Consider the following 23329-nt stretch of genomic DNA (forward strand, 5'->3'; position numbering starts at 1 on the left):
AGGTCATCTGCTTACTTGAATCTTTCCTCCCCCACTGCCAAGTGACCTCCTGTACCACTCCCCAGCCACCCTCTCACCTGTTTGGATCATGCACAGCCCAAGACTTGAGGATCTTCATTTCTGCATCTGATTTGGGCTTCATCCTGTGAAAGCCACTTTCCTTCGAGGAAGGCTGCATGGAAGAGTGGGAAGATGTGATATTCAGAATCACAAGAGTTGATCGAGGATCCTGCTCTGCCCCTTATATTCTGTGTGATCTTGAGTAGGAAAGTCATTTCTTCTGTGAACCTCAACTTCCTCATCTTTATAATTGGCATCATAAAACTGTTACTTTGAGTCCTGGTTGCTATGAAGATCTAGTGATATAATGGATGTGAAAGTATTTCACAAACTCAAGTCATTTTTGTTGTTCTCCACAAGATGACCCACTATGGTCATCCTAGAAGCCTCTGTTGTCCCCAGCTGGCTACTCTCCACTCTCCTGCCTGGCCATGGAACTCTCTAGTGAGCTGGAACAAGGGTCAGGCCCATGGCTGTGATGTCACAGAGCTCATGAAGTCAGAGGTCCTATGGAAAGGAAGGGAAGAAATCGGCGCTGGGAAGGGGTAAGGGCCAGGACGGGGACAAGAGAGGGAGGTGGGGGGAGCCCACTGTGCACACTGTGCACCAGGGAGTAGGGAGGACTGAAGGCCGCAGATGGGCAGGCCCATGACTTCCCTGGGCTCCCAGCTCTGCAGGGCAGCATTCCTGGCAGCCATCCTGCTGCTGCTGCGGGTGAAGGAGGTGAGGCCTCAGAAAGGGAGTCCAAGCCCCGACGAGAGGAGTCAGAAAGAGAAAACAGCATCCACAGGTAGGTAGAGACAAGGGAGGCAACATGGGGAGCTAGGAATCAGACCTCTTTGCAGTCAGGCCCAGATTACTTACCAGGTCAGAATGAAATCTAAGATCGATTTGGGTTATGGGAAATAATCCCAGTCCCCTGTTATTGTAGTACGAAAGCATCATGTGGGGTCTAAAGCAGGGGCTGTCAGCCATGGCCATATTCAGGGGCACACCATGGGCTAGTTGAAATTGCAAGTGGCTTTCCTGTGTATGAGCACAGGTGCATTTTTCTGAGAAGAGGGTCCTTGGTTTTCATCCTTTTCTAAGGTGGTCCTTCACTCCCCAGATGGTCTAGCACTTTGGAGGAGGCAGTCGGAGTTGGAAATGAGGTGTGCGTGCACTTGAGTTGGGGCGGTGGTTGCACTCAGACCAGAAGAGAACTCCACATGGAGCATCACCTCTCTGATCAAGAATAAGGATACAGGCGGTTGAGCTAAAAGCCCCAGGCCCTAACTCTCGCCATATTCTGCAACTTTCCCTTTCTGGTGCAGGCCAGCGGTGGGGTAGCGGCAGGGTAGGGTCAGTCCTCTCAGTGCTTTCCCCTCTCCCCTGTTCCAGACCAGGTTCAAGAGCAGTTCGAAGAGCACTTTGTGGCCTCCTCAGTGGGTGAGATGTGGCAGTTGGTGGACATGGCCCAGCAAGAGGAGGACATGACATCAGAGACGGCAGCTGTTCATGACCACCTATTTGACCTAGCCTTCTGCTTTAATCTGGCCAGCATTATAGTTTTTTTATGAGGGACATTGAGGCTGAGGTGGTGGCCTGGTTCCTGGATGAGGACCTAGATGTCTACCTCCGCTTCATGATAGCTTACTGACCGTCTCTCCCAACTGGGCTCCAGGTCAGTACTCCCGAGGGAGACCTACACACAGCTAACTGCCCCTTGCCAGTGGTCCTTTACCTCAGGATGCAGCATCAGAGAGATCCTGGAGCTGGCCTTTCAATTGTCCATCGCCACTGCCTGATTGCCTCCCCACACTCTGAGCTCCGTCTCCCAGGGCCAGGGACACCAGACCCCTGCCCTCTCTCCCACACTTCTCCTGGCTTTGTTCAAAACAGCAGATTAGGAGGAGGAGGCAACAACAGTAAAAGTAATAGCAATAAAATCTTGACAACAATCGGGGGCAGATTTCTGAGCTTCACCAAAGCCCTTTTGTGTCCAACTAGTCCGTTTAATCGCCCAACCTTTGGCCCACTGACCTTTAGACCCACCAGTTCACCAGTCATTGGTTCTTTCCTTTTCCTGTGTCTATGAAACTCTACATAGCATTTTCTCCCCTTATCTTTTCTGACTTCTAGGCATAAAATGTAGCAGGAAAGAGTCATTAAGAGACAGGCAGAAGCCAAACGCTAGCTTTTATTTTTGGAACAAAAGGTGAGAGGAGATATTTCCATGATTCCATGGAGGGACGGTGAGATGTTGACAAATCTGTTAGATCTGTATTGAGGTCTCTTTGGTAGCCAGGTTACCAGAGTGGGCAGTGGCTGGAAGGGTTCATGAGGGCACCACGTGGACAGCGGAAATATCTGGCAAAGTCTGGGATGTTGCTGAGGGGCCCGTGGATTCGAAGGGTGGGAGGGCTGTGAGTGTCCTGAGAATCCTGGGTGCTGGGATCCCCACACATCACCTGGGGAGGAAGAGAGGTCCACACAGGTAAGGAGAATAGCAGGGTAGATCAGGGTCAGTAGGACAAAGCAGACCTGGAGACTAGGAGCTGACTAGGGACATCAGAGAAAGAAGAGAGCAAGGATAGGAACAAAGGGTCTCGCAAAGAGAGGAAGAGTATTTGCCACTTGCAGGTCATTTAATCTGTCAGTAGGGTCTGGGGGAGGGCCTGGCCATGTAATCAGACCATTTGTAAGTAACTGAGAGGTGAGGTGTGTTGAAAGAACTCTGTGAGGGGGTCTTTAGGTGCACTGAGGAATTAGGAGCAGTGTCTGTTGAGGGACACATGGTACTTAAGGGGTTATGTCAGGTGGGGCCCACACCTGGGGGCAAGGTCTCTGAGGAGGAATGTGGTCTATAGACAGTTTATTAAGGGTCATTTTTATGGGGTCTGGATTTCTAGGAGAAGAAATGAGAGAAGAAAAATGTTGGGCTCATCTCAGGGAGGGATTTGGAAGTAATTTTTTCATTTTTTTTTTGGAGGTGCTGAATTTGGTAGATGAATTTGTAGTAGTATGAAAGCAAAGTCCCGAGAGGGTGTGTGTGAAAGGCTGACAGTGGGCACATCTGCATCAGAGGGCTGGGGGCATTTAGGAGAAGATGTCACATAGAAGAGAGATTCTTTGAGCATTAACAATGGGGTATTTATCTGACACGAAGCACGCTGTGAGAGTTGGCAGCTGCCTACCTGGGCATAGCTTCGGAAGAAGAGTTGCTGGGGGCTGAGGTTCAGGTTGGGTAGGACAGTCTCCCCGCGGTGCCATAATAGCCTCTTTCTATATGCCTAGATATGGGGGTGCAATGGAGAGTAGTCCTTAGGCTCCAGACCCATGGCCATTTGCAAGTCTGATGCCCTACACACAACACCCGAAACCAGCTCATGGCCCTTTTCCCCAAGTTCTGCACTGACACACTGGTGTGAGCCTGGTGAAAATGTACTTGCCAGAAGAACTATGGATATCCTAGAAAAGAGGGATCTATTGTGTAGGAGGGGCATCCCCAAGTTGCCATCTGTTCAGTGGCAATGTGAAGGCCAGAAAGCTTTGTATTGTTTGCATGAGAAGTGGTAGAACAAAAACTTGGAGACAGAGTGTTTATTCTGCAGGCAAAAAGAGATCCTAACCCTTAGGATGTGAGTTACCTTTAGTGCAATAACTAGCCCCCCTGTGTCTGCAGCATTCTCCAGGAGTGTGCGGGAGCCATTGAAGGAAACTCCTCTGGGTAATGGAAAGGCAGCATAGAGGTGCTCCAGGCACAGCAATGCCCCCTGTAGGGCACGGGTGTCACAGGCTGGGCAGCCTCCAGGGAGTACTGTTGAAAATGGGGCAGGGGAATGAAATGGTGAGGTATGGTGGCAAGGGTAAGTGCATAGGGGTACCACAGACAGAGCTGGCTCCCAGGAGCATTGCAAAGGTTTCAGTACTGTCCCACCTGGAGCCCTTGCATAACCTCCCTTTCTCCTCCTCTCGGCCTCCTTTGGGGCCTTCACCTGGATTCCCAATGGCCCCATTCCCAATGGCCCACTGTTACCCACAGAGCTTGTAGAAGACATGCAACAGCTCATGGGCCATAATGCTGCCAGCAGCGCCAAAGTTCACAGCTCTGCAGAGAAAATGGTGTGTCTTACCTCCAGAATCCTTCAGTTTTTGACTCCAATTCTCCAACAACAAGTGCCATCCATCATAATATTTTTTCATCACTTTTGGGAAACTTCCTCCCCACCCTCAGAGAATGGCCCGTACCTGGGGTAGCCAGGGTGAAAGAACGGGGGTTGGAAGAGTCCGGCAGGGAAGACCACAACATGGTCAGATATTGAGTAGTAAGCATTGACCTCCCAGGGAAGCACCTGCCACCTGGGGGAAGGGCAAATGAACACCAGCTCCATCATTTCTTGCCCTCCTCACCAGACATACGCAGTCCCTCCCACCTACTATCTCTGTTCTTGTTTCCCTGAGACCCCAGCTTGCTTTCCTGTGAATTTTCGATGGATATCTGTGGAATGCAGTGTCCGTGTCTCCCTCGCTCTCATACCTGTGGTGAGGAGAAGGCTGTAAGAAGCTCTGGATAATTCTAGCTCGGAGGGATCGGACACAGCTCAGGTGGGACTGCAGGTAGCTGGATCCAAGTTGTATCTGGAGGAGGCAGGAGGTGACTCGGACACACAGAGACAGATAGAGATGCACGTTGACATGCCCTGAGGGGTACATTTGAACCCAAACAGATACACTCTGACACACAGATATCCCCAGTACAGAGGAGACCAGCACAATGACACCACCACAGATTGGTACAGACAAGCTTCACACATATCAGCACACAGATAAACACACTCAGGCAAGTCACAAGAATGCTTGTGTGCCTGTGTGCACACACTCATCATGACCTAAAACTTTCCATTCTTCTGCCAGGAAGACCCGCAGTGTGGATCTTCATCCATAAAGCCCAGCCAGCCCCAGGGTAAGGAAGGGGTGGGTTAGGATCATCCAGGGAAAATGGATTGTCTGCTACTCAGGTGGGTCAGGGGTGTGAGAAGTTGAGGACTAAGGAGGAGTTGGAAAGGGCAGGGACTCACATCGTTGTATTCCTGTCTGGCCAGTGCTGGCTCCAGGGCCCATTCTGGGGCCCCCATCTTTACTTGAAGTTGCGTGACCTGGCAAGAGACACAAAAGTTAGAAGGAACTTAGCTACCTTGAGTCTGTCGGACAGAATTTCTCCTGCTTACTGCCCTTGTCCCTGCCTTTTATATTGTCCCTAGGGTATGCGTGCCACACAGTGATATCTATACTTGCTGTGTGCCCTTGTGCCTGTTGAACTCTCCTCCAGTCACTGCGATCTCTTGATCTGATACCTAATTCCACCCCCTGCTCATTCCCACAGTCACTTTCTCCTGGCCTTACCTTGTCCTGGGCCTCTTTCTGGGTCCTCTCATCCATCCAGGGAAGACTTCTGAGACGAGTGATGAGGGCATCCTTGATCTCAGTGAATAATTCCATGGCCTGTGGGCATGAGGGGATGGGAATAGAGAAACAGGATCAAGGCCAGCCTCGGTCTTGGGTCCTGCCCACTGGGCCTCTGGGAGGAGGCCTTGGCCCAGAGAAGTTGGCAGAGAAGGGGGAAGATTTCAGAAAGAGAAAGTGGAAAGTAATATTTACTAGTTGACCAAAAACCCAGGGTACAAAGATCTGTGGAGATAGAAAGGAAGTGCCAAGCACAGAAGGAGAAGGTGGGAGCTGGTCATGCATGTGGGTCAATAGGGGAAACAGTTCCTTTCTGTGGGGAGATAGCAACCTCCAAGAGGAGGGAGACATCCTCCTGACTCTTGGCCAGGCAATGGGCTCAGAAGGTGGAGGGAAGAAGAGAACCATTATTCCCTTCTCTGCTCTTGAGGGCCCTTGTCCTCACACTCTCTTTATCAAGTCATGCATATCCTCTCTGCATCTTCCTGGGATCTTAAGCAAGCTGAAGTCTTCTCGGCTTCATAAGATGACTGTGTAGTTACCGCTTTCCCAAACATCTACCATCTTGTGTATATCTTTTCTTGATGGAGAAAAATGGATGACAATACCAGGAACCTGAGTTTGAATCCCGACTCTGGCATTTGGTAGCTCTGTGACCTTGGGCAAGTTACTTAACTTCTTTGTGCTTCCGTTCTCTCTTCTATAAAGTGGGGATGATACTAGGAATTAAAGTAGTTCATGCAGAGTGTTTACAAGAGTACCGGACACATGGTAGGCACTCAAAAAAGTGTTCAGTATTTATCTGCATTTCTTAAGCTTATGTCATTCCTTTCTCACGTCGTTTCACGTGTTGTTAAAAAATCACAGATAAGAGGTCATGGAGTTCAGTTTTCTCATTTTATGGTTGAAGAGACAGAGCAGGAAAGTTGGGTGACTTGTTCAAGTTAGTTTATATTGTGTACACTTTGTGTCCCATAGCTAAACTGTGCAGACCCTCGAGATGCAGCATGTCCTCCTTTGGGTTCTCTCTCATAGTGAACCCTCTCTCTGTGACTGATTCCCTGACCACACATACCATCAAGAAGGACAAAGTCAACAGAATTAGGAGTGGATGGTTGAGTGGGAGGAGGTGGAGGGACATAGGCTGGGAAGAGCCCTCACATACAGCACTTTGGGTGCTCGGGCTGAAGGCCTCACGAACAAACAAGGCTGCCAGGGTAGGCTGGAAGTAGTCTCCTGTCTCCTTCACGCACTTCATCCATCGAGGGTGGGTGGGCTACAGAGATAAAAGCTAGAATGAGTGGCTCCCATCAAGGGTTCTTCCTCCTCCATTTTCCCAGGCCAGTCTTGTCTAGATCTCACCTCCAGAGGAGGCTCTCTTTTCTGGACTTTCTGAGTTTGTCTCACTTGACTCTATTATCCCCTTTGGTGATACACATGGGGTTATTGCTGCTCAGCAAAATAGGGCTTACGTTCTCCTCCAGGATTAGTCTCATGTGCCTCGGTTGGGCAAATCATCCTTGTTTATTGCCAATTGAATTTGAAAGCAAGGCCTCTGGGGAGCATCCTTCTGGAGAACTGAAAGGCTCCTGGGAAGGAGAGGACTAGATGCCAAACCTCTTACCTTAACAAGTCTGTTGCCAACCCCATCCCCACCCGCCGCACACACAGCCCTGGGAGCCCAGCAATAACTCTCACCCTCCAGTGCTTCTTTGCTTAAAATGGAAATTGGAGAAGGTAATTCCTCCCTGCCTTCCACCAGCTTCCCTCACTCTCTAAATGGTGGTTGTGGATCATATGGTAGAATCTTGTCTAATAAAGGAGAAAATTATCAGAATGAAATTGTGTTCTAGATGCCATATTGTTTGGTAGGAGAAGAGGACAAAATACTAAATCTGTGAATTCAGAGAGCTAAGAAACTTTCAGCCAAATCAGGGAAGGAAAAATAGGATGAGACAATAGATATCTTCCACCTCAAAGGCAGAGAGACAGACAAAAACTCGAGAAGGCCTTGGCAACTAGGGCGTTTTTTTAACAGCAGGATGGAAAGAATAAGAAACACCAGAGAGGGATGCTGGGGAGGTTTTGGGGGTGGGTTTGGATGGCTTTGAAGAGTTGACCAAAGTGTCGGCCCAGAGATGACACAGGGCAGACAGAGAAACACATTCAGGGGCAAGGAATAAGGGAGCTGGCCTAAGGGAAAGCTGAGCTGGGATTTATGAAAGACCAGCTCATGTGCTAATTTGAGTTAAGTGAATGAAGTCACAAGACTACATTCCTGTAAGTTACTTACTCCTCACAGATCTCCTCACAGAGAAGGTAGTTAGGCTGCCACTAAGCTCTCTGGTCCCAAGATTGGAGAGAGAGTTTATGGGACTTCCCACAAAAGAGGAACTAGAAAGGGAAGGCCACGATTGTCATTGCTGAAGAAACTCCCAGTTCTGCCTATAAGGACATTTATTATTTTGGAGGTTGCTCCAGACTTGTTTGCCACAATTTTGTGTTCCTGTCCCTGCACCATGAGGCCTGTTAAGGGCTTTCTCCTCTTGTGAGGAGAAGGGACTCAGACACTTTCTATAGTGCACTAGTCGGAGCTCTGAAACACAGATGTGAAAAGCAAACATGAACTGAAAGGAAACCTGGGTCTGATAGCAATGACTGGGTCAAGTTCAGGCTCTGCTGACTGTCTTCAGTGTCTGTCCCCCACAGGCCTCCCGAGGAGCTTGGCTTTGGGGCTGTACCTGGGGCAGCAGCAAACAGCATCAGCCTTGAGCTTGGTAGCATGGATCTGCCTTCCCTTTCCATACCTCCTGGTTCTTGAGTTGTTTCCTGATTCCTTTTGTTGGTGCCTGCCCATTTCTCCAACAGCCTTTCTGTGCCTGTCCCCATAATCTGGTCCGTGGCAGGCCCTGAACTGGTTACTGGAGAGCATAGATGCCACCTCAGATTACCCATTACTCACCCCTGTGCAATTCTGGGATTTTTTTGGTCACAGTTGTGCTGGGTCACATATGCTGTGAGCAGGAAAGTAATTTCCAGAATCTATAAATAAATGTAGGCCTCAGGGGTGGAGGTTGACAGGTTATATATTCATCTGCTGGGAGTTGTGAGTATCTGTGCTGTCTCTCAAGACACAGAATAATAGAGTATACCATACATACTGAAAACAGAGAAAGAAAGAGAGAAATAGAGGGAGGGGAAAAAATCATCACCAAAATATAGAGGATGGAAGAAATGCTTCAAACCCAAGATAATGAGGCTCAGTACATTAATTTTAGGACACAGAAAAAAAGTTGAAGATATAACCTTAGAACCATGAATAATATATGAGAAATGATAGAAGTCAGGGAAAATCCTAAGAGTCTGGATAGAAGCAAAAGTTTATCCAATTTTCAGTAGGAGGAAATCAGATTTTAGAGATTACAGGCCAGCCGGGAATCCTTAATGCTAATTTCTAAGCAAAATTCTAGAATGAATCATTAAACCAATTGTATTTGAACACTTGGAGAATAATGTGTAACTGCTAAGGGCCAGTGTAGGATCACTGAGCACAAATAATGCCAAAATAATAATTTCTCTGGTTAAATGGTTTACCACACTAAGACATACCATAGACCAGGAGTCACAAACTACAATGGGGGCCATGAGGTAGCCTAACTGAGAGAAGGAGTCCATTATCTGAACCACAGGACCTGAAGAGGCCATGACAAATGAGAGCATGCACCCTGTCTGAACCCAGCTGCATCACTTAGCTCCAGTCAATTGCTGCCCTGGAGAAGGCTGGCCCGGTGCTGCACAAGGCTCACATCTGACTATCGGCATGCCATCTCCTAAAGCTTGAATGTTGGTGACTAATTAAAAGTTGCTAAAGGCTTTAAAAACCAACAAAACACATCCATAGGCCAGACTCATCCTCAAGGACCACCTCAATATTACCTCTGAACAGAGAATTCAGCATTTGCGACACGTGGATTATTAACTTAAGCACCTGTCCTTCAGTTACATGAGCCACAAAACGAGACTAAGGCCTGTTCCAACTTCCTCACGCAGTTGCTTGGAAGATCAGGTGAAGAAATACACAGAAAGCACTCTGTAAATTCTAAAGTGCTACCCCACTCTGTTGGCATTATTTTGATTTCAAGAAGGCATTTGATAAAACCACAAATTAAGTCCTTGTGAATTAGATAGGGAAATCTATGTCAGGCGATGGAGTAATTTGAGTAGATTCTCAGCTGACTGAAGCATAAAGAAACATCAAAGATTAAAGGCGCCAAGTTAGTATGAGCTTCCCTGACCATCTTACTGAAAATTGTAACACACTCCCTCCCCACCGAGCACACGCTCTCTCTCTTTCCTGTTTTGTTTCTCCACAACTCTTATCACCACCTAACATACTGTATTTATTTAGTCTATTGTCTTTCTTCCTCCACAGAACATAAGCAGTCTGAGGGCAGAGATTTTTGTTTGTTTCATTCACTGAGCCTAGAGAAGTGTCTGACATACAATAGTTGCTCAATAAATGTGTGTTGCATAAATGAATGGATGAATCTATAGCTAGGTCTTCAATAACCTGACCTGATGCTCTTCCTTCTTCAGCATCTTAACAATGCTCTAGATGAAGATACACTAAATAAAACTCCAAGTGACCCCAGGTAGAAAAGGAAAGGTAGTATAATGGATGATTGAAATAAACGTTAAAATTATCCAAATAAATTGAGATGTTGGGCTCAATACATATAAATATGTCACATCTAACCAGCACAATGTGAAGTCCTGCTTTTACTGCCTAAAACTCAGCTTCTCAAGTTTAATAAGAGAAAGATCTGTCTTACCAGCTATTTTCATTGACTATATATTCAAATTAATTTTAAAAATATGGTCAGATAATGAGACCTAGCAGCCTTTCTGAATAAGGGCACTATAAAGTAGAATTCACCCAGAAGAATATGGTTAGAAATCTGTAATTGATACACATTGGATAGAACCATAAATTTTGGTCTAATCAAGGCCAAAATCTTGGTAATGTTTTTGACTCCACTCTCCCTCTCACACCACACATCTGTCAGAAATCCGATTGCTTACCTTCAAAATATATTCTTTTAAAACATAAAATAGATAAGTCCTACGAGCCCCTATTTCAAGGAAAGAAAAGCCAAAGTCCTTACAGTGCCCTCCCAGGCCCTGCATGGTCCCCTCCTCCTTTCTCTGATTTTTTCCTTACTGTTATCCTATTTGCTTTCTCTCTTCCAGTTGCACTGGCTTTCTTGCTGATTCCTAACACCTGGGGCATACTCCAGAAGCGACAGACACAGCCTTCTATGCAAACCTAATCATGTCTTCTCAGCTACTAGGCGGATTCTTCATATTGCACTAAGTTTTACCCAGCCTGCTCTAGGCCTTTTCCCAATGAAATGATATCCCTTTCTTTGCCAGAAAATCCCTTCAACTCTCTAGACTTTGCTTCCATCCTACCTCCCGTACAGAGGTCTCACTGGTTATTCAAACTCACCCTGATCTCTCCCTCTTAGGAACTCCAAGAGCATCTATTGTCTAAACCAGAGTTCTCTTGGAACGCAGCTACACCCTTTCATTTACTTAGCGTACAGCTGCTTTTGTGTTACAAGGACAGAGTTGAGTAGTTGCAGCACAGACTGTATGGAACACAAAGATAAAAATATTTATTATCTTGACCTTTATAGAAAGAATTTGCCAGCTCATTGTCTGTACCACCCACTTATTTCTCAATCCTGCACAGTAGGTGGTTAAAAACATGGCCTCATGAGCCACACAGATATGTTTTGGAGTCTATTCTTTCACTTACGAATTGTGTGGTCTTAGAAAAGTTACTTGCCTTTTCCGAGGACCTCAGAGTGTTTCTGGGAGGATGAAATAAAATCTTTCATGCTAGCTGTTCCCTGCAATGCCTGACATAGAGTACTCAATGTATAACAGCTATTATTATTATGTGTCATATTTGGTACTGTTGTTCCAGAAAGGTCAAGTGGCTTCCCCAAAGCCACACAACTATTTGTTGGTAGAGCTTGATTCAGCTTTTAAGCCCAAGGACAATTATACATCCTAATAGATATATAAGGATGTATATAATATATATAAAGGATATATGTAAGTATATAAAGCATGGTGACTAGCAATTTTTAGCCTTCTAAGTTCTTTAAGTGTGAGTTTTAACGTTAGCGCTCTTACAGTCTTCAAGAAGCACCATCACGCCGTGGTTCTGGGATTTACAGGAAGTTGGTTGTTGCCGGGGATTTTGTAGCAACCAAGAAAATTTTGTCGCAATCCCAACTAGTAGGATTTGGGGCTCTGTTCTGCTTCACTGGAGTCAAGAGGAAGGATGGACAAAAGCTTGTTGGGGATTAGCTCCTCTGAGTGAAAGTCCTAAGGATGAGTGCGTCCCCTTTGCCCCCACCCCACAAGGATTAAGCACACAGACCCTGGAGCCAGACTGCTGGAGTTCTAATCCTAGCTCTATCAACTCACTAGTTATACTACCTTGAGCAAGTTCCTTCACTTTTTTACCTCGATCTCCCCATCTATTAAACAAGGACAAAATGGTGTGCCTGCCTCATGGAATTTGTTGTGAGGATTAAGTCAGCTCATATATCAAAAGGGCTTAGAAAAATGTCTAGTACGTTATAAAGTCTTAGTAAGCAATAACTACATTCCAGTCCCTGTGCATACATTTCCCCTCTTTGAATTCCACAGATGTTTCAGGTTGCCAAAGCAGTGAGTTTCTCCAAGGCAGAGAAATGGCCCACAAATTATGAAAACAAAACAAAACAAAAAACAGTGATTTTTCAAGACTACACTGAGGCCTTCATTGAGATTGGGTCATAACTAGCTTCCAGATGCCTCCACATGTATTTGGATGTGTCCAGCCTAGAATTTCAAAATCCTCAGTAAAGGAGTGTCTCCACATCTTCTGTAACACAGTAGGCTTTGGTGAATTAAGTGCATTTGCTACATAGCCCTGTCCTCAGACATAGCAGGATCTGCACCACGAAGCCCACAGTGTGGCCCAACGGATCTCACTGGTTTTCAGAGATGAGCTCTTTGTGAAGGAAATTTGGACATCAAACATTGGAATCACCTAGACAGAGGGCAGGCCATTACTTGCAACACTTGTGTCTCATCTCAGTGAATCCTAAGCTTTAGGTCCAGGTCCTCAGATCACAGAGCTTAGGATAACTAGGCAAATAGTTGAGGGGTCATGACAAAAGAAAAGCAGTTCTTGATAATTTTAGAGTTTTATATTTAAACTTTAATACTCAGCAAAAGGCCACAGAGGTAGCCAGATGTGAGCCTAAAGGTCTAGTACCTGGCACCTCAATTCTCAACGTAAGTATTGTATGCCCAACCTGTCTGCTTCCATGGAAAGCCCACACAGTGAGGGGCATCTGCCTTCATGCTTCCTCCCTGCGAGACATATGCTAATATTTATTCCTCAAAATGGCAGATACTCTTCTAGCCCCCATTCAGACAGGAATTCATCCCCTCCTCTGCTCACCAAGGGTGGTCGTTCTGTCAGCTCCCGTAGTTTCTGGTTCAGCAAAGTATGCGCCTCCTGGAATTTACTGTCCAAGACTGGAGAAAGGGACCCCACCAGCCCCAAGATCATGTGGCTCTGCAGAAAGTCCCTGTGGAGAGAAGAGACCCACACATATACTCCAGGGCTCTGGGGATCCCTCAAGAAAAGCCTCTCCTTGTATAAGCCACCTTGATACTCAGGGGAAGCACCTTTTCCTCTGTATTTATAGAAAATCACTGTCTGACATGGGAACAAGTCAAGAAGAGCTTTTCTTGGTGTGGGTTGGAGAATGATAGAAGGAACTAGATGAAGACTGGACTTAAAAGATTAAACAAAACAGATTCATCTACTTTCACAATCAAGAAATCTCAGCTCATCTTAAAATGTGTTTTCTAAGCACAACAAAGCTGGAATCCAAGACTTTCTTTGCCCTGAAGGTAACTCTCTCACCAGGTGTGATTTTTACCCTTACATAAACCTGCTCACACTGGAATGAATGGTGGTTTGCTTCCCTCAAAAAGAATTTCTAGGTGTTGCTGTCACTGAGTTACCGTGAAAAAGTGCCTTGAGCCCAAGCCCCTGGAAGGAAGCCACCGTCTTCAGGGGGTGGCCACACAGGTATCAAGGATGGCAGAGATCCCAACACAGAGTCTCATTCTAATGTCCCCCACAGTCCCCAGCTTCCAGACCTTTCCCACAAGGGCCCCAGAATGATCTCACCACACCTGAAATAGGCTTTCCCTCAGTTTGTCCCCCAAGAGCACCCCTAGCTTTCACCTCCTCTACCCACCCATCTCATATGCCTCCTCTTCCCTCCTACATCCCTCAGCTGCTGACAAGACATATATGCTGGAGTTGTCCCCAGTGACTAGCTTTCCAGCATCTCCTACAGCTCAGAGGCTCTTCACAGGCTTCGTTCTATCCTCAGCAAACCCCGTGTCTCACTGGGACCTATGTCCCTCATTTCGTGTGTGTTTTCCATTTCCCATGCCCCCAAGCCTCTCATACCTCCTGTTTCCTCCATTCCCTCTTGGGCCCTCCAACTAACCCCTTCTCTGCCCCTACATATACCTGGGTCCTTCCCATTTTCCTGCATAGCTTTTGCCAGTCTGCATTCTCCAAAGTCTCCTCTGTTCGTAAGACTGCTGGGCCTTCAAATTGTCTCTCCATTGCCCTCATACTTCCCCAATCCCACCTGGGGCAAACCTGTGCTTTGACAGCTGTTCTTCCACCAGGTATGACATGTTTTTCAAATACTCCAGGTCATGGACCACAAGGGGCTGGGAGGGGCTCAGGGACATCGATGTGAATATCGCTTGCAAGCAGGACAACCAGTCAATGGCAGGGGCCATTTCCTTAGAGAAGAGATACAAAGGCTGAAGGGAGCCAAGAAGGAGGACTGGAGGCAGGAGAGCGGGCTTCCCCTCCTTCAGGGTTTGAGAAGGTCTGGGGAGGAGGGAGGATGGGGAAAGAATGGAGCCAGAAAACTTATGGATGGCAAGGAATTAGGGAATGAGCAGAAAGAATACAAGGAGGTCAAGAAAGTTTGGGAGGGAGAATCCCATGCTCATCCTCCTCCAGTCCCTGGTTTAAGGCACCTGCAGTTGATCAATAGTGACCATCTGGAAGAGCTTTCCCTGTGCCCGTCGCTGTTCCGGGGGTCTCAGGAATTGAAGCAGCTGCGAGGTAATGGAGATGGACATGGCAGCATGTTCTTGCACCTTTCTTGCGTCTCCTCCCAGCAAGGTTCCCAGCTGATTCAGGTAAGTCAGGTATTCCCGCACGATCTAGGGGAGGGACAATGTCAGTCACAGCCACCAGCAGCCCCTACCTTTCTCCTAGAATCAGAGGTCAGGACCTTTGTCCACAGTGCCATCTTACCTGAGCATAGTTCTTCTGTTCCTGCTCTTGCTTGACAGGAAGGTCAAACTCTGGCTGGTATATCTGGACACAAGAGAGACTGGAGAGAAGTGGGGAGTGTGGAGGAAGGAGATGGCAGATGTAGGGAGATGGAGAGTATACCATGGAAGATGGCCTTAGGAGAAGGTATAAAAAGGAACTAGAGAAGGAGCGAGAGTACAAAGAGAGGGAGGGATGGGGGGGGCGGGTAAGGGGTGTGGGGGAGAGTCCAGACATGGAAATGTGGAGAGATGGTGGGTATTTCAGCCAGTTTTGGGGTGCTCAGTGGTAGAGAGGCATAATAGCCCATGTCCTGAGGGGAACCATTCCCTGTTCTAGGGCCAGGTCTAGGGTTAGCGGAGTGAGATATCCATCTCAAGTGCAAAATTCAAGAGGTACTAAAAACTCAGTAATCAATATAAATAATACCTTACTTGATATTTTTTAAAATCAAAATGAATGCTAAAAATCCATGTAGAATAAAATAGCAAAACTTGGCTCATCGTGGATTTTCTTCTGACAACCCACAATGTATTTTTTTAACTGGAAGTATAGTTGACATCCAGTATTGTATTAGTTTCAGGTGTGCAACATAGTGATTTGACATTTATACACATTACGAAATGAGCACCCTGACAAATCTAACAACTATCTGTCACGGTACAAAGTTATTACACTATTGACTATATTCCCCATGCTCTACCTTACATCCTCGTGCGTTATTTATTTTATAACTGCAAGTTTGTACTTCTTAACCCCCTCCATCCATTTTGCCCATCTCCCATCCTCTCCCCTCTGGGGACCCAGTTTGTTCTTTGTATCTGTGAATTTGTTTCTGTTTTGTTTTGTTTTTCTGGCTTTGTTTTTTAGGTTCCACACATAAGTGAAATCATACAGTATTTGTCTTTCTCTGTTCAATTTATTTCACTTTACATAACACGCTCTAGGTTCATCCATGTTCTCACAAATGGCAAGATTTCATTCTTTTTTATGCATAGTGTATTTTTAATACATTTTGGAAAAAACGTTATTTTTTCAAAAAATCTACAATGAATAAAAACTTGATATTTTGTTCATCATGGATTTTTGCATTTATTTATTCATTTGCATTTATTATTTTGCATTATTTAGCTTGATTACTGAGTTTTGGGTACCCTCTTAAATTTTGCACCCTAGGCAGGTAGCTCACTCACCTTCCTTTCCTCACTTTAGTTCTGGCACTGTTGTGTCCTTGATTCTATTCTGAAGATCTTTGCTCTTACGCTTTTCTTTTTTCTTCTCCAACTATAATATCCCACACCCACCTTGAGCTGTATACTTTTCCCCTATCTTGAAAAAACTTTCACTTGCTTCCTTTGTCACATTTTATGTCCAAACTTTAAAGAACTGAAAGTTATCTATGCCTCTGCTTCAACTTCCTTACCTTCCTCCTAAACTCTGTACAATCTGTGCCCATTTTTATAACTGTTTTGATACTGTCTTCTAGAAGGTTTCCAATGTTGAATTCTCATTCCTTATTTTCTGAGCTTGGAAATCTCTGGAATCAATGATGACTCCTCCCTCCTTAAATTGGCTCCTCCTTGTCTTTGTGGGTCACCTGCACTGGTCTGACTCCCACCTCCCTACCTGTTCTTACTCTTCTCTGCTCCCACACCCCTCACTGGGGTGCTCTCTCTGTAGTCCATTCTCTCTACTTATTCTTCCCCGTAGAGTCCATCCAGTCTCAAATTAATGGAAACTACCTTTCTCCTCTTCACACCAAATCAAAACTGAGGCGTCATTTTCCAATTCCTCCATCTCCTTTGTTTATGTTTAATCAGTCATCAAGTCCTCGCCATGGACCACTACCACTAGGATGAAGTTGCCTACATGCGCATGCCTGGCCTTTCCTTTCCATTTCTACCACAATCATCTTAGTTCAGAACCTCAAAATTGCTCATCTAGATTCCTCAACATCTCCAGGTTGACCTCCCAAATCAGTGACTCTATTTAAGCTCAAATTATGACCATCGTATTTGCAAGGGCTTGGTAGCTCTTTTTTTTTTCTATTATGCTAAAAGTTATCACCTTTGTCTGATGTTTTAGGCCTGGAATAATCAGGCCCAACTTCATGTCCTCAGTTTTACTTTTACCTCCCACTGCACTACACTGTTATACCTAAATCCTCTGTTCAACAGACCCACCTCCTCACTGACCCCACAGAGGTGGTTGATTCACAACCACCATGCTTCAAGGCTCAGCTCACATCCTCCCCTCTCTGAGTCATTCCTTAATCATTTCAGCTCTTAACCAATCTGTAAAGGCCATATCAGTTAAACTCCTGTGTACATCCTTTAGAGCTGAAGTTTAGAATGTCTCATACTTATTATAGTTCTTCTTGTATATTCATCCTTTTGTAATTTTGTGGGATTTTTGAGAGTAGGGGCCAAATTTATAGCATTGCATTGCCTACCGCAATACTGATGCCTCCTGTGTTTTTATTTATTTACTCATTCAACAAACACCTCATGTGGGCCTCTGGATGCCTGGCCCTGTGCTAGATCCTGAGGAACAAAGGTGAATAAGGTGTGGTCCTGTTCTTAAGAGATTCACAGTCTTCAACATGGTGTTAAACACTGAGAGCGTGGAAAAATGGGAGCACAGAACAGTTTACGTAACTCATAGCCAGGGTGTCAGTGAAGATTTCCTGGGAGATATTATAAGCAAAGCCAAACTTTGAAAAATATGTAAGTTTTCCAGGCTCAGTGTGGGGGTTTGGGGAGTAATGCTGTAGTCAAAGGGAGTCATATATGCAAAGAACTGAGGAATATTGTACGAGCTATCAGTGAGTGAACATGGCTTGCGGTGGAAGGGGGAGATAAAGCTGGAGAAGTGTGTAGGGGTCAAATGCAAAAGGACTTGCAAGGCTTTGCTAAGAATTAGGAACTGCATTGTGATGACCTGGTGAAGCACTGAAGGCATTTAAACAGAGACGATAACATAATTAGCTCTTGGTTTAGAAAGGTCCTTCTGGCAAAAATGAAGAGTAAATAAGAGGAGGGCAATACTGGAGATAAGGGATTAGTTAAGAGGTTCTTGAGGTAATCTAGATAAGCAGTAAAATGGAACAACAGAACTACATCTGTCTTCCCAGAACTGGCCCTGCTCCCTTCCCTAATCTCACCTAGTGTCCCTGACTCTCACATCAATAATTTTCCCTAAAGGTAGATCTCTTCTCTACATTATGTATTTGTCCTATTTACCCAACTTTCAACCTCTTTCTAAGAGATGATAATCTAGAATTCAAGGCAGGCCCAGTTCTCACGGTATTTTTGCCAGTGCATCCCTCACCTGGATTACTGGCAAGTGTGGAGGGGTGGGATGAGGTTGCAGATCAGCTCTGAAGAATGGGAAGTGATCATACTGACTCATCAGAAGTCTCAGAGTTCGGTTAAAGTCCAAGGAAGTCCAACTACCAGAAATTCGCCACCCTCCAAGCTGGGAAGAGAGACAGGGCTCAGCATAGGGGTATAGTCTCTGAGACGCATCCCCCATTCCTGAAATAGCTGCTGCTTATTGAATTCTACTCTTGAGTCTTTTGATTTCTCTAGGGTTCCACCTCTATCCTTTTTTCTCTACCACCACCCGAGGTCCTAATACTTCCACAAGGCATTGCCATTTCCTAAAACTTGGAGATTCTGAAACATGGGGATCCCTAAGAGAGACACCCATCCTCTAGGGAAAAAAAAAATGGCAGTCTCGAGCATACATTGGTCCTATGCATTATGTATGTGGGAGAAGTTGATGCCCCCGGTTTCACCTCCTCAATAATTTGTCTGAGGGGACCAGCCCCTGCAGCCTCAATGGCATCTGTGTCCATGCAGAAGCTGTAGAATTGGAAGGCTTTCTCTTCCCCAGAGCCCGGGTGCCAGGAACCTGGGGCCTCTAGAAAGGAAATATGGGAGAATTAAATGAGTGGGGCTGGCACAGAGACAAGCAGGGATGGTAAAGACAGAGAGCTTATAGGAAAGAAAGTGAAGACTCTCTGGGAAATGGGAGGAAGGTGAGAAATAGAGGGATGAGGAAAATTGAGAAAATAGGAAATTGGACTGGATCCACCTGATGTAAGAATAAGAGCAGGGAAAAGGAGTGGGGAAAAGACAATGAGGAAAATAAAGGAAACATGAGAAAGAAAATAAAGAGGCAAAGACAGGGAAGAAAAGGAAGAGATGAGAATAAGTAAGATAAAGATAAAGGAGAAAGAATAGAAGTGGAAGGCAGGAGGGAGCTGAATGAAGAAATTAGAAAGATTCAGGAAACCAGAGAAGTTTGAGGGATTGGAGAGAGGAAAACTCATAAGGAAAGGTTTAGCACATAGAAGAAACAAAGGCGGGCTCCCTTAGTCCAGACTCTTCATCTTTGATCCCAGGAAACAAACAGACCCATGACAATTACCCAAACAAGTATCCACTGGACTCATCCACACTCTAATATTGAACATCTCTCCCTTAGTTACCCTGAAGTCTTTTCATTCTATTGTGGCTAGTAGAATTTGTCCTAAACGTATTTTTTCTTTTCATCTCTGTGCCTTAACTGGAAGCATGACCCTCCACCAAGGAAGAGCCCACTTCCACTCTTTCTCCATCACTGGAAGGAGGGCAGAGAGATATATTTATTTCTCTCAAATTCCAACTGATACTGTCAACACGTTCTCTGGGTTCCCCTACACTGGAAATGCATGCCTATCATATATATTTGTATTCCCATATCCTCACCACCATCCACCACCTTCTAGGGACCCACTTCCAACCTTCTAGATGGCCTCAGTTCCTCCCTCATAGTTTTCTTCTCAGTTCTTTTCTCTTCTCCACAGTCACAATCTATAGGAATCTTCCTTAACTTGTGTTTTTAACTTGGCTCTCCTTTTCTTCCAGCATAGCTTTGTACTTATCTGTATTCTCTCCCTTACATGCAACCAGATAAAGCCCTCTCCATAACTTCTCACTCCACTAACCCACTTCTTTCCTCCAACCATCATCTCCAATCATCCATCCCCATTGTCCCACCTCTTCCAGTTCAACTTACATGCCATTGTCCAAGGTTTCAGTGGAGAACAGGACATAATGGTGAGAGAAGAGAGCTAGAAGCAATGGGAGGGAGAGGATTACACTGACAAGGTGACATTAGAAGACAAGAAGGGTATGAATGCTAGAGAATGAGAGTAATACAAGAACTGAAGTGCAATAGGTATTGAGGAGATGCTGGTAGGGAAAGATACCAGCATAGGATAGAAACTGAAGATTTGGGGGAGATAACAAAGAAGATAGAGCTTTGTAAAAAGGAGAACTTGGAGAGAACAGAGTAATCATGGATAAACGGCAAAGGAAAAAGGACAGGGATTAGGTAAAGAAAAGATGAAGAGAGGGGCCAGAAGAGATTGAAGAGTGTTGGTGCCAAGATGAAAGTTACAGTGACAGAGAAGCAAACTGAGGCAGTTCCCTGAGAGCCCGTTGAGGATGGTGCAAATCAGCTGTCCCCCAACCACACTGGGTTCTAGACTCAGAGTCACGCACTGGCACAGAGAATTTCCACCCTGCATTCCTTACCCAGTATTCTCCGAAGTCGGTTCTTGTTCTCCTCTGCAAGAGCCTGAAAAGAATTACTGATCCCTTTGGCCTGTCCACAGGCAAAACTGAAGAAGTCGGTACAGGGAGCCACACTGGTATTCCCAGAGGCCAGGTAACGAGCCAGGAGATCCCAACACACACGCGTCTCACAAGGACCTGTGGGGAAACCTCAGAGCTGGGAAAGAGAGAGAGACAATGGCTCCCCCAAGGGGCTAGGCAAAGGAAAGCCAGGTGAGGAAAAAGGAGAGAGACCCTGGTGAGAGGGAAAAGATCTAACTGGTGGCCAGGGGTGAAATTCAGGAAGGAAGAAGTAGGGAATAGGGGGAGCAGGAGGGTCAGGACGAATGGTGAGTAAGTCAGTGAGCCTGGAGCCTCAGGATGACAGACAGACAGACGGATAGGGCCCAGGACGGAGGGAGGGCTGACAGGGTTGGGGGGATTCCAGGATCTTGCTTACGAGGGCCACAGCTCCCGAAGATGTAGAACAAGAGCACAGAAGAACCAAGGAGCAGACTCAAAATCAGGACAAGCACCAGCATCCTCCTGACCATGCCCCACACTCTGCTCCTTTCAGTGGGGGGCTCCTCTCCTGGAGGCCTCTGTGAAGGGAACCAGGAAGTGAAAACACAACAGGAAGGGGATGAAGAGGGAGAGGTGGGGGAAAAGGAAGGGGAGAGAAGAGAGAATTAGTTAGTGCTAGGGCACCTCTGGACAAAAATAACTCTCTTCATTCTCCCTAAACCCAGTCCTCTTCAAAACTCTGGGAGATAAAAAAACAGGGCTGTTGCCTGTCTTGGGTAAGGATCAAGCAGGCTGTGAGGGGGAGAGTGTCTGTAGGATGTTAGAGCTGGAAAAGATGTCATAAATCTGCCCCATGCACGTCAAGGGGATCACGTACCTCCTGCCTCCGGAGAGTCGCCATTCCATGCACCAGTCTCAGTCCGCCTCTCCACCCTCCTGAACTGAGTGAGGATGGAGGAGAGAGAAGCTGATTCAGGGACAGGAGTCCATTAAAGAGAGTTGTGTCAGGTAATTTTGACGCGTCCCCCTCCTTACCCTCCCCCCCCCACCACACACATATTTTCATCCCAGTGCATGTTCCCAGATGGGCTTCAGAATGAACCTCTCCCCTGGATGTATCATGACTTCCCTTCCTCTCCCATCAACTCCCTTCATTCCCGTTTCTACTCTCCAAGCCTCACATTCCCTCCTCTCTGGTGGGGGCAGGGCATTTGCACACGACAGCCACCCCCAACCCCCACCCTAGGCATCTGACTCCAAAAGGTAATGGTTTTCTCCAGGGAACTTGCCTTCTGTCTGTCCTCTCTGGCTCCCAGAATCCTTCCTGGTTCTGCACTAGGTGCTGAGTCTGAGGAGTGGCATTCAGGAAACGGCCTCCCTCCTACCCCTAACCCCAGTTCCTTCTTCCTGGAGAAGGGGCACTTCTGCCACTAGACACCCCCGTCCCCATATACACACTATTAGCCTCTGGGTGGAGCCTGTTTATCAGTCAAGAGACACCCAGGCCTGCCCTCCTCCTTTATCTCAACTTCTCAGGGGTGAGAGGGAGTCTTCACTCCCCAAACAATCTTGCCTTTGGGTGGTTCTTCTTGCCCTGCTCTGTGGCTTTGCTCATGGAGTTTTTTATTTATGAAATATTCCTTCTTCTCTCCTTTGTTCTATGATTGAAACCTCTTGGGTCCTTCTATTCTCAGGTCAAATACCACCTTACACAGGAGGTCTCACAGCTCCGTGCCCACTCCCCTACCACCAGCATGCTTGATCACTTCTCTGGATGTGTCATAGCCACAATGGATGCAAGCAGAGCAGTGCATGAAAAAGACCACAAAGTAGGAGATTCTAATCTGCTAATTATTAGCCCTGTGACAGTAAATAAGCCACTTAAACTCTCAGGCAGGTAAGCTACTTTTGTCACCTAGAAAATGAGAATACTATTTGCCTTTGCCTACCTTCTACAAAGGAATGAGGAATTCTGAGCCTCTCTTTCTTCCATTCTGTATTCTGTTACACAGGTGGCTTTCATCTTCATCTCCCTATTGATTGTGGATTATTTAGCGGCAGAGATAATGTCCTTTTTCCTTTCTCATTCACCTCAGATGCTTCTTAATATGTAGGAATGAGTTGCATTCCAAGCCAGAAACTTTCTTTCCCATGTCATACTGAGCCCTTACCTGGGGTCTCAAGGAACACCATCCTGATAGAAGGTATTTCACCTCTCTCCCTTGTTTCCCCATCCCAGGCAAAATGGGATTTATTAGGATAGTCACATTAATGATATCTTGGCAATATTTCCTGATTACATCAGCACCAGGCTATGGTGCATTGTCAGGATGGGGGTAAGGATGGCTCCATGGTTGGAGAAGTGGAATAAGCTACTATGTTGATGGGGGCCATATTATAGAGTATCGTGAAAGTCATGAAGAAAAGTCAGGACTTCGCACATTAGGAAAAAAGGAATTGAAGGCTTTTGAGGAAGGGTTTTGTTACAGAACCAAAGTAGGTTTGTCTCCTGGTGAGTTAAAATCAGACTCTCCACCAGTAGTAGTTGTCACACAAAGTAAAGTATATTTGCAGCAAATAGGAGGCCACCTAGAATCATTTCCACCTTCGTGACTGTCCCTGAGCACAGGACAGCAGGGGCATTTTACTTCAGATGGAGAATGAATATTCAAAAGGGAAAGGTGGGTATTCGCTTGCACAAGCTCAGCTGGAAAACATGCTCCTTTATAAACTGCATGTTATGGTAATA

The 23329-nt window shown here is 46.0% G+C and overlaps 3 protein-coding genes across 12 annotated transcripts in view; 1 reads left to right on the plus strand and 2 right to left on the minus strand.

Annotated features, from left to right (window-relative positions):
* Nucleotides 1-516, minus strand: part of TRPV5 (transient receptor potential cation channel subfamily V member 5) — a 30423-nt gene extending 29907 nt beyond the window's left edge. For 2 of the 3 annotated variants that reach the window (XM_070264146.1, XM_070264145.1), the window contains exon 1: nucleotides 78-500. The gene's annotated coding sequence lies outside the window, so the exon portion shown is untranslated. Of the gene's footprint in view, nucleotides 1-77 lie in introns of all 3 variants that reach the window. The other variant, XM_070264147.1, reaches the window with a different exon arrangement.
* On the plus strand, nucleotides 470-13547 carry LLCFC1 (LLLL and CFNLAS motif containing 1). Of its 3 annotated transcripts, XR_002807648.2 has the most exons (5): nucleotides 470-605; nucleotides 730-850; nucleotides 1441-1723; nucleotides 2182-2257; nucleotides 13284-13547. XR_002807648.2 is itself a non-coding variant. In XM_023639865.2 (3 exons), the coding sequence occupies exons 1-3, from the start codon at nucleotides 570-572 to the stop codon at nucleotides 1617-1619; spliced, it is 336 nt and encodes a 111-aa protein (XP_023495633.1). In that variant the 5' UTR covers nucleotides 470-569; the 3' UTR covers nucleotides 1620-2011. The 3 variants fall into 3 exon arrangements, 1 of the variants encoding a protein (XP_023495633.1); XR_002807647.2 differs by lacking the exon at nucleotides 2182-2257; XM_023639865.2 differs by lacking the exons at nucleotides 2182-2257; nucleotides 13284-13547 and having other exon boundaries at nucleotides 1441-2011.
* On the minus strand, nucleotides 2222-22051 carry KEL (Kell metallo-endopeptidase). Of its 6 annotated transcripts, none has more exons than XM_070265114.1 (19): nucleotides 21870-22051; nucleotides 21458-21521; nucleotides 21017-21158; nucleotides 20539-20715; nucleotides 18753-18877; nucleotides 18284-18430; nucleotides 14936-14998; nucleotides 14653-14841; nucleotides 14261-14409; nucleotides 13034-13163; nucleotides 6671-6781; nucleotides 5446-5544; nucleotides 5121-5198; nucleotides 4580-4680; nucleotides 4291-4401; nucleotides 4083-4150; nucleotides 3690-3859; nucleotides 3237-3332; nucleotides 2222-2510 (listed from the first exon to the last, which is right to left on the minus strand). In XM_070265114.1, the coding sequence occupies exons 2-19, from the start codon at nucleotides 21479-21481 to the stop codon at nucleotides 2349-2351; spliced, it is 2142 nt and encodes a 713-aa protein (XP_070121215.1). In that variant the 5' UTR covers nucleotides 21482-21521; nucleotides 21870-22051; the 3' UTR covers nucleotides 2222-2348. The 6 variants fall into 6 exon arrangements, 5 of the variants coding, with proteins under 5 accessions (XP_070121215.1, XP_070121216.1, XP_001489752.1 ...); XM_070265115.1 differs by having other exon boundaries at nucleotides 21458-21516; nucleotides 21870-22005; XM_001489702.5 differs by having other exon boundaries at nucleotides 21458-21547; nucleotides 21870-21999.
* Between the last annotated feature and the right edge of the window lie 1278 nt (nucleotides 22052-23329).

Source organism: Equus caballus, chromosome 4, assembly GCF_041296265.1.
Source record: "Equus caballus isolate H_3958 breed thoroughbred chromosome 4, TB-T2T, whole genome shotgun sequence".
Classification (NCBI taxonomy): Eukaryota; Metazoa; Chordata; class Mammalia; order Perissodactyla; family Equidae; genus Equus; species Equus caballus.

Coding starts and splice junctions, on each gene's coding strand:
- LLCFC1 (XM_023639865.2), top strand. CDS start 570: ATGGAAAGGAAGGGAAGAAATCGGCGCTGGGAAGGG. Junction 606..729: donor GAAATCGGCGCTGGGAAGGG/GTAAGGGCCAGG, acceptor CTGGGCTCCCAG/CTCTGCAGGGCAGCATTCCT. Junction 851..1,440: donor AGAGAAAACAGCATCCACAG/GTAGGTAGAGAC, acceptor CCCCTGTTCCAG/ACCAGGTTCAAGAGCAGTTC.
- KEL (XM_070265114.1), bottom strand. CDS start 21,481: ATGGCGACTCTCCGGAGGCAGGAG. Junction 4,681..5,120: donor CCAGACAGGAATACAACGAT/GTGAGTCCCTGC, acceptor TGCCTCCTCCAG/ATACAACTTGGATCCAGCTA. Junction 3,333..3,689: donor GGCTAGTTATTGCACTAAAG/GTAACTCACATC, acceptor CCCCATATCTAG/GCATATAGAAAGAGGCTATT.